Below are 10,025 nucleotides of genomic sequence, written 5' to 3' on the forward strand. Positions count from 1 at the left end.
GAATCCCAGTCGCAAGTCGCAAGTCAATTTAAATAACATTCCTAGGGAAATCCAATCACTTAAAACTGAGACAACTAGGCGAGCAAGAGCCCCCGCCTATCTGGCGGAGAAGAGCGCGACCGCTGAATTAATCAAAATCAAGGGGCTCCCGGGCTGGGCGCCGGGCGTTAACCCTTCCTTCTCCGGAGGGCGACAAGAAGAGGGAGGACTAGCGCGGCCGGCCGGGGCCAAGATGCCCACGGCAGCCCCGCTCAGGCCGCCTCTGCCATCCTGCTGGGCGCGCGGGGCTAAAGTCAGAGGCTCGGGAGTCTGCTCCCGCGGTGGGGAGCAACCGCCTCCCGCAGCCTCCACGCGCCTCGGGCTCCTCCTCCCGTCCAAGCGTGGCCAAGTGAGCGCTGCTCCGGCCGCAGGTAGCTGAGGCGCAGGAGGCGGCGAGCCCGGGACCCAAGCGGAGCGCCCGGGGAGGGGCAGACGGACGCTCAAATTCCCCAACACCCCGCTCCGGACACTAGCAGAGGTCTGCGCGGGCCATGTGGGGACCCGGGGTGGCAGCTGAGGGCCTGTCGGTGGCACCGGCGCCGCCACCGCTGCTGCCGCTGCTGCTTCTGGCGCTGGCGCTGGTGGCGCCCTCACGGGGCGGCGGGGGCTGCGCAGAGCTGGCATGCGGCGAGCGGGAGCGCTGCTGCGACGCGGCCAACGCCACCGCGGTGCGCTGCTGCAAGCTGCCTCTTCACGCCTTCCTAGACAACGTGGGCTGGTTCGTCCGTAAGCTGTCAGGGCTGCTCATCCTGCTCGTACTCTTCGCCATCGGCTACTTCTTGCAGCGCATCATCTGCCCCAGCCCACGCAGGTACCCGCGGGGTCAGGCGCGGCCCGGGCAGCCGGGGGGCGCGGGGCAGCCCGGGGCCGCGGGGCCGCCCGACGATGACGACGACGACTTGCCCGCGCTGCTACGCGACGAAGCGGCCGCGGGTTCTCAGGACTCGCTGCTGGACAGTGGCGGCGGCGGCGGCGGCCGGGGCCGGGGAGGCGGGGGTCGCCCGGCCGCCGCCTGCGTCTCGGAGCACGAGCTGCGCGTAGTCTCGCCTGTCTTCCTGCAGCTGCCTAGCTACGAGGAAGTCAAGTACCTGCCCACCTATGAGGAGTCCATGCGGCTGCAGCAGCTCAGCCCCGGGGAGGTCGTGCTGCCGGTGTCGGTGCTCAGCCGTCCGCGAGGCGGTGGCGCCGGAGAGACCGACGGCGGCGAGAGCCACTTCCAGCTCATCTGAGCCCCTGGGGCCTCTTGGGGACCTCGCGGAGTTGCGGAGTTGGAGGCTGCGGGGGGGACAGGCCGGCCGGATTGGCCGTGGCTCCCGCTCCCGCCAGAGACGTCCCCTGGGGCACCCTGGACTCACATAACCCTTAGCCCGGCGATGGGGTGGGGATCCCATCCCACCCCCATCCCGCTGTCCCTCGGGATCTTAAGTTTCCCCACGTTTCGTTCTAAGGAAACGTTTGGCACGAGCGTCTGGGGCGGCCGCGACAGACGCACTCCGTGCACAACTTCGAAGGACGTGCGCGCGCTCCGCCTGAACTCGGACTTATGGTCTCTATCAATGCCTGCTTCCCGCATCAGAGCGAACACGTGAGCCCTTCGGTGCGTCGAGAGGAGGGCGGGTGCCTTTCGCGCGGAGGAGAAAGGGCCACCGCACGCGCCCTGCCCTCCCACCTGGACAGGCCGTGGTCTCCCCGGAGGGAGGAGCCGTAGTGCGGGAGCCGCGTCCGGTGGCTGCTGCGGGAGGCTCGGCGAGAGCGACTTAACACGCAGAGAAATGCAGCACTGGGTTAATGATCAAATCTCTCCCTTATGGGGGAACCCAGAGAGACCCGAGGGATCGTCTTGCCCAAGCAAATAGTCACGGCTGATGGCTCACTTTTAGAGGGGGAACCCGTGATAACGGGTTAGTTGCTTTACCTATCCAGAAGCAGCAGTTCTGGTTTTATCCTAGACTGTAGTTATAAGAAGGTACAGTGGATTTTTGATTTTCTATAAATAAGAAGTTATATTTATTTGTCTTTTATTTTTGTATTATTACCATGTATCGAGTGCAATAGAAGGATATTTCAGTAAATTAATGACAAGAGAATAACTCATCATCTCTTTTAGGTCATTAATGGCCAAGAAATTGCCCACGCTGTCATTATTGCTTAATACAATGTTGGACATTATTTCATTAAAAATGAAAAAAAAAGGGACATGGTCGAATGAGAAAACTTATGTGAATAAACGTGAAAGATGTCATATTTTTCACTATATGAGAAGAATATATTTTATTTTTAGTACTGTGATATATAACTTTTATAACAAATGTATACATGTCATAGTCGAGGTCTAGACCATTCATCACATAGGTTATATGTAAAAATAATCAATACATATATGCCATACCATGAAGCATGAAGCCCTGCACTTTGTCCTCCACTTTTCATTTGGAATACATTCCACAACACCCTACAAAGCCTAAGAACTTGTGACTTGTAACTTTTGTTTAAAACCATAGTTGTGCAGTAATGTGCTACAGAAGGATTCACCCTATCCCGAGAAAAAAAAAAACTAGCATATATCAGTTCTATCATTCTGTGAAATGCCCTTAAAGCAAAAGGTAATATAAAATATCAAAATGCATTATGTATGATGTGCATATGCATATATATATATAGTCTGTGTATAGTATACACATTGTATGCCACATAATTATCACAGTTTTTGATTATCATGAAAAGAACAGGCATAAAACATAAACGGTTTCTCAGCTTAAGGTAGCTTAAATATTACATCAAGACACATCAAACTTTACATCTCACACATGGATCGGAAAACATTGCTTTTGTGATTGAAAAAGTTTGACAGTTCTGAGAAATTCTAAAATGTATGAATCATATTAGAAGACAACAGTTGACTACTCTAACCTCCTAAAAGCTAATCAGTGAATATATATTAAAACATATAAAAATGTTTAAATCTTTCTTTGTACAAATTTTATCAGATGTGTGACTATATAGCAGTGTATTAAAACATAAAATGTATCTGTCATTTAAATGCAATGTTAAGCTTTGAATTGGCATAAGTAAAAGATGTTGAGACTATATCAATTGAGAATGGTATAAGATTTAATGAAATCACGCGCTAATGAGGAATCAACTATATTAATGCTTTGTTACATATGGCTCTCAATACCACCCACTGTTCAAACACACTGGGAAATTGCCTTATTCTTGTAAATGATTTATCCTTTAGGAGTACACTGTTTTGTATTCATCTTAAAATTCACCCAATTCTGAAACATTAATGTAAGTACCAAAATACCAGTATGTGTGTTGTTACTACTAAGAACTTGAAGAACTAACTTTACAACAAAAATCTGTAAGGATACACTTGAAATATGGATCAAGTCGGTATCCCTTGTGTCAAGTTTGGAACATTTTTCTCCCTAAAATTCAGAATGTCTACATCATGGTAATTCCACACAATACCATTATGCAATAGGATTCTATTGAATTTTTAAATTATAACAAGTTTTCACTTGTGTTTTTTTCCCTGCACATCACAAAAGTTTTTATTCATATCTTTTAGTTCAATAAAAATGGATTTGTTTGACTCTACTTTGGTTTCTTCTTGCAGTTCATTGATTTGCCAAATACAATTTTGTGCAGGCATAATTTTATAGGAAAATTATTGGATATATTTTTATTAATGATAAATGATCATGTCTGATGGTAATACACCCATGTAGGAACAGACCATGCTTAATAGACACAGAATCTATGTGTTCAAAAGCTAGAATGCCTGCGAAGAAACTTTTTTTTTTTTTTTGCGTCGGCAGGCACAGGAAATCAAACCTGGGTCTCCAGCATGGCAGGCGAGAACTCTGCCTATATATATATATAGGCTATATATATATATATATATGTTGCATGTTTATTAATGTAGAAAACAGTTCTGAAAGTAATGAGGTGATGATTTTACTTTTCAGTATTATTCTATATATACTTGTAGAGCACAAACACACACGTACATATATTGTGACTAAATTTTTGCATTGCTGCTACAGATACACATATCTTAACCAAACCTATCTTGGGGTACCAGGTTCTCCAGTAGTAACTAAATCTTTGCTCCTGTTTTCCAGTTATCAAAGTAATTCACATAGTAAAACATTTCAAGCATATTTTATTTTCACTGTCTTCTTATGAGGAGGGAAATAATGGCCCTGGATATGGTAAGAATCCTTCTGGAATATGAAAAAACACAATGGTTTTCTAAATTTATATACATATTTAGGGTGTGTGTACATATATACATATTCTAAATGTATATATACATATATGTATGTAATATAATCACCAGTTGCTTTAAAGCATTTTATTGCTGTTTAATGTCATAACTGAGGAGAAAATGTCTTCTTCAGATTGAATGATAGTTTTAAGAGGCCATAAATTGCCATATTCTGCAAATGTTGAGTGCGCTTCAACCACAGAAAATGGCATTGGCAATTATGCCAAAGGCGTAAGATGTACTGTATAAGGAAAATAAGATTCAGTTATAAAGGTTGAAAAGAATATTAAGGAAATAGCTTCACTTAACATTTCATAAGGCAATATGCTAAGCAACTTAGTCTTGCACTTTATGTATACAGTTTCTCTCAAGTGGAATTAATGAATAATTCAGATCAATAACTGATATGATATTCAGATTTACACAATCTGCACTGACTTTTGAAAAATTTCATGAATCATAACTACTTAAATTTGGATTTTCAGGTTGAGAGAAACAACGATATATGGTGAGTTATTTTGAGCAATTCAGCTTTACCATCTCTCTCTCTAAATTTCAGAGAACCAAACAATAATAGGATATTTGGCAAGTTCATATCAGACTTCGTTAGTTTACAATTTACTCCTTCATTCTCTCTCCTTTTTTTTTGGCTTAAACAAGGGGAATTTATTGTCTCATGGGTTCAGAGGCTAGAAGGCTGCTTGCTTCTTCCTGGGGTTGGTATCACCCGGTCCTGGCTTGCCACAATCCTTGAGGTTCCTTTTACCACCTAAGTAAAAATAACATCTTCAAGAGCTCCTATTTACAATCCACATACAACAGGAATGTGAATTAAGATTAAGACCATGTCTAAATAGAGATACATAATTCAATCTGTCACAACTGTATACCTTGAAGTGATATTATACCATTCACTCATAGCATGAGAACCTTACAAAAGGGTCATTCCATTCTCTCCCCGACCTTTGCTTAGTTGTAGTCATACATTTTACTTATTAGTATGTCATAAACCCCACAGTGAGTTGCAACTATTTTTTTTTAAATTAGAGAACTGAGTTTACAAAACAATCATGCATAAAATACAGGATTCCCATACACCACACCACCCCCAACACCTTGCATTGGTGTGGAACGTTTGTCACAATTGACGATAGCATTTTAAAAAATAATTGTACTTTTTTTAACAGTTGATACCTTAGCAGTTACCTTAGTTACAAATAGTAGTTACTATTTGTACTATAGTCCATCATCCACAATAGGGTGTTGTACAGTCTGTTTTATTTTTTAACTCTTATTTTATATATGCCTCCTAAATTTTTGCCTTTTAACCACAATCACCTCTAAAGTTCAGTGCTGATGATTACATTCACAATAATGTGCTACCATCACCACCTTTACCATCAAGCTAAATAGAAATTTTGTACATTAGGCATCAACTGTCCATTCTCTAATCCCAATCTATCTCCTGGTAATCTATATTCTAGATTCTAACTCCTTGAGTTTGCTTATTATAATTAGCTCTTAACAGTGAGATTGTACAATATTTGTTCTTTTGTGTGTGGCCTGCTTCACTCAACACAATGTCCTCAAGGTTCATTCATCTTATCACCAGCATTGGGACTTCATTCCTTTTCACGGTTGAATACTATTGCATTGTTATTTATATACCACATTTTGTTTATTCATTCTTCAGTTGAGGTACACTTAGTTTTCTTCCATCTTTTGGCAAGTGTAAATAATGGAACATTGGTGTGCAAATATCTGTTCGAGTCCCTGCTTTCAACTTTTCTGGGTATATGCCTAGTGGTGATTGCCAGATCATATGATAATTCTATATTTAGCTTCCTGAGGAACTACAAACTGTCTTCCACAGCAGCTGCACTATTTTATATTCCCACTAGCAATGAATGAGGGCTCCTATTTCTCCACACACTCTCCAACACTTGCAGTTTTCTGCTTTTTTTTTCAATAGTGGCCATTCTAGGAGTGTTAAATGATATCTCATTGTGGTTTTGATTTGCATTTCCCTAATTGCTAGTGATGTTGAGCATCTTTCCCTGTATTTTTTAGCCATCTGTATTTCTTCTTTGAAGAAATGTCTTTCAAATTTTTTGCCCATTTTTACATTGGGTTGTTTGTTTTTTTATTGTTGGGTTGTAAGATTTCTTTATATATTCTGGATATTAAACTCTTATCAGATACATGGTTTCCAAAAATGTTCTCACATTGAGTAGGCTGCCTTTTTACTTTCGTGACAAAGAATGTTGATGCACTAAAATTTTTAATTTTGAGGAGTTCACATTTTTTTCTTCTGTTGCTTGTGCTTTGGGTATAAAGTATAAGAAACCATTGCCTACCACAAGATCTTGAAGATGCTTCCCTACATTTTCCTCTAGAAATTTTATAGTCCTGGCTCTGATACTTAGGTCTTTGAAACATTTTGAGTTAATTTTTGTATTTACTGAGAGATACGGGTCCTCTTTCATTCTTTTGCATATGGATATCACTTGTTGGAGAGATTAGTCTTACTCATATGAGTGAGCTTGGCAGTCTTGTCAAAAATCAATTGGCCATAGATATGGGGATCTACTTCTAAACTCTCAATTCCATTGGTCAGTATATCTATCCTTATGCCAGTACCATGCTATTTTGACCCCTGTAGTTTGTAATATCCTTTAAAGTCAGGAACTGTGTGTCCTCTGACCTCATTCTTCTTTTTAAGGTGTTTTTAGCTATTCAGAGCCCCTTACCCTTGCAAATAGATTTGATAATTGGCTTTCTTATTTTTGCCAAGTTGGATTTGATTGAGATTGCTTTGAATCTGTAAATCAGTCTGGGTAGAATTGACATCTGAATGATATTTAGTTTTCCAATCCATGAACACGAAATATCCTTCCATTTACTTAGGTCTTCTTTGATTTCTTTCAGTGATGTTTTGTAGTTTTCTGTGTACAAGTCTTTTACCTCCCTGATTGCTTATTCCTAGGAATTTGGTTCTTTTAGTTGCTATTTTAAATGTGATTTTAAAATTTCCTCCTCAGATTGCTCATTACTAGTGTATAGAAACACTACTGATTTTTAAAATATTAATCTTATATCCTGCCACTTTGCTGAACTTGTTTATTAGCTCTAGTGTGTTATAGATTTTTCAGGACTTTCTATATATATGATCTTCTCTTCTGCAAATAGAGAAAGTTTTACTTCTTCCCCTCCAATTTGGATGCCTTTTATTTCCTTTTCTTGCTTAACTACTCTGACCAGAACTCTCGGCACAATGCTGAATAATAGTAGTGACAGTGGGAATCCTTGTCCTGTTTCAGATCTTAGAGGGAAAGCTTTGAGTCTTTCACCATTGAGTATGTTGTTACCTGCTGTTTTTTTATATATACCTTTTATCATGTTGAGAAGTTTCCTTCTATTTCTATTTTTTGAAGTGTTTTTGTTTTTGTATTCAATATATTCCATGGATAGATGCACTTTATTTCAATGTCTGCCCAAATATGAGTTAATATGCAGCAATAAAAGGTTACTCTAAAGGATTAACATTTGCATATTCAACAATAGAACTTGATCCTGCTGTTTCAGTTTGTCTCTGAATTCAGCTAACTGACACATTATAAGTAGGTCCCTATCGCTAATCATTTTTACTGTGCACAAAATCTAAAAGCTTTCAGTGGCACTTGACATTTTTCTGGAAATCTTTAAACTGCTTCCAGTCACAATAAGGCAAGGTTTTTATCAGCTCATATTCACTCCTTTGGAGGCACAAACATCCCTCAATTCTCTTGCTTAAATTTGCAAACATGTAATATACAAATATCGAACTTAATGCTAACACAAATATGAAAAGTATAATTACTCTGTATGCTCTAATAACCTAGGCTTTAAGAGTTTTTTCATGAAAAGCATTATTTCTATTATCACACCACAAAGTTATAAAAATTCCAAAGTATAAATTATTGTACATCTTGATTTAAAAATAAGAATAAAATGTTAGACTCTACAAATTATAATTTCTGAATAATATTGATAGGAATTTACTGGAAGGAACTAGAGCATCAAACCTTAAATTTTTTCAACCCCAATTAAGTTTTTGAAACGGTATAAATTTGTTGACAGGCACAGTTCACTCAATAACTTGACACTGCCTGTAAAGATGAGATTAATCTGGCGGATGGAGATTTGCATGCTAGGAATACTGAACCTTTCCATGCAACTGCTTGAAGTGGTCATCTGTTAAATTTTTTGCCCTATATTTTAAATAAAATTAAATATACACATGGTAACAATTGTAAGCAGTACAGAAAGTTCTAAAGCTACAAATAAGTAGCCTTTTCTCCATTAACCAGCAAATTTGATGACTTCAAAATCATTAAAACAGCCATAGGAATAATTTATGAACTAAAGTCAACCTTGGAGTCTCTTTATGTGAAAATAATACTGAAATCTTTCAAATTGTGTTGATTGTTTTATAACCTCTGTTGCAGAGGAAAGCTATGCAATCTTCAATCCTCTCCTCAAAAAAAAGAGCAGAGGAACACGGTAACATGTACATACTGCTCAGATTCAGCGACCTCCAGGCAGTCTTCTTAATATTCTTTATCTCTTTAATCATATTTTCTTTCATCTCCTTGCATTGATTTAGGAGATTTGTTTGAACATCCTTTATTAGTTGTTCCAAATTCTGTCTCCTCTGAAGTTTAATTTGTCCCCTGGGCTGGGTCACATCCTCCGATTCTCGTATTGCTTGTAAATTTTTGCTGATGTCTAGGCATCTGATTATCTTTATGAGTTTATTCTGAAGGCTAGATTCTCTCTCTTCTAAGTTTTTATTGTTGATTGGCTTTATGTTAAATGCTTTCTTTGGTACTTATTCTATGCCTTTAGAACAGCCTGTGTTTAATCAGATTTTTTCAGCTCTTCTTCATCTAATTCTTGTCTTGGATATGTAATGATTTTTAAATTTGCACTTTTTGTGCAATGGTTTCACCTCCAGGAGAAAGATTCTTTTCCTATTCCTTCTCCAGGAATCTTGATCTGCTCTGTTTTTGTTTTGCCTCTGTAGCTTTTTATACTCTTTTCATTGTCTCTAGTTGTTTTTGCATGGAGGACAAATTCTGGGTGGAGGGTCATCCAGGGAGGACTTTCCAAGTCAGTATTGCACAGCCAAAACTGGGTCAAGGACCCATGAAATGGGCACGAACCAGGTCCAAAGTGCCCTGGGGAGGGGATCAGGAAAGGCACCAAAGTCTCTTTGATGGCTCCTCTAATCTGTGCTTTCCTGACCTGTCCTCTTCAGCTAACCGTTCCTCAGAACCCTGAGGAAGCGCTGCGCTTTTATATCTCCACTGCCTCCACCCCTGACCAGGGCAAGGTTAAAATAATGACTGCTACTAACCTTGTCCAGGGTGGGTTGAAACAGCAACTCAGAGCTGGGACCCAGTGATCTGAACTTGCCAATCAAAAACCATGATCAGTGATCCAGTGCACTCAACCCTGTTCTTGGGGAAGAGCATTTTTATGTCCCTGTCTCCAGTGAGCCAGCCAGGGACTTGTACCCTAAAGTAGTCCACCACGAGAGTGGGGGATGGGTGACGGCAGCCACTGCTTGGAGAGAGCAACTCTGTTCTTTTCTCTAGTTTATCATTCTCTTCTTCCCACTCTTCCCTGCATGCTGTAAAGTTTTCTTCTGGCCTCTGGAGCCCTGGAA

The 10,025-nt window shown here is 40.7% G+C and overlaps 1 protein-coding gene across 1 annotated transcript; it reads left to right on the forward strand.

The window, feature by feature from the left end:
* The first annotated feature begins 530 nt into the window (after window positions 1-530).
* Window positions 531-3,632, forward strand: C5H3orf80 (chromosome 5 C3orf80 homolog). Its single transcript, XM_077159147.1, has one exon. The coding sequence runs from the start codon at window positions 531-533 to the stop codon at window positions 1,266-1,268; it is 738 nt and encodes a 245-aa protein (XP_077015262.1). The 3' UTR covers window positions 1,269-3,632.
* Window positions 3,633-10,025: the final 6,393 nt, after the last annotated feature.

Source organism: Tamandua tetradactyla, chromosome 5 (genome assembly GCF_023851605.1).
Source record: "Tamandua tetradactyla isolate mTamTet1 chromosome 5, mTamTet1.pri, whole genome shotgun sequence".
Taxonomy (NCBI): domain Eukaryota; kingdom Metazoa; phylum Chordata; class Mammalia; order Pilosa; family Myrmecophagidae; genus Tamandua; species Tamandua tetradactyla.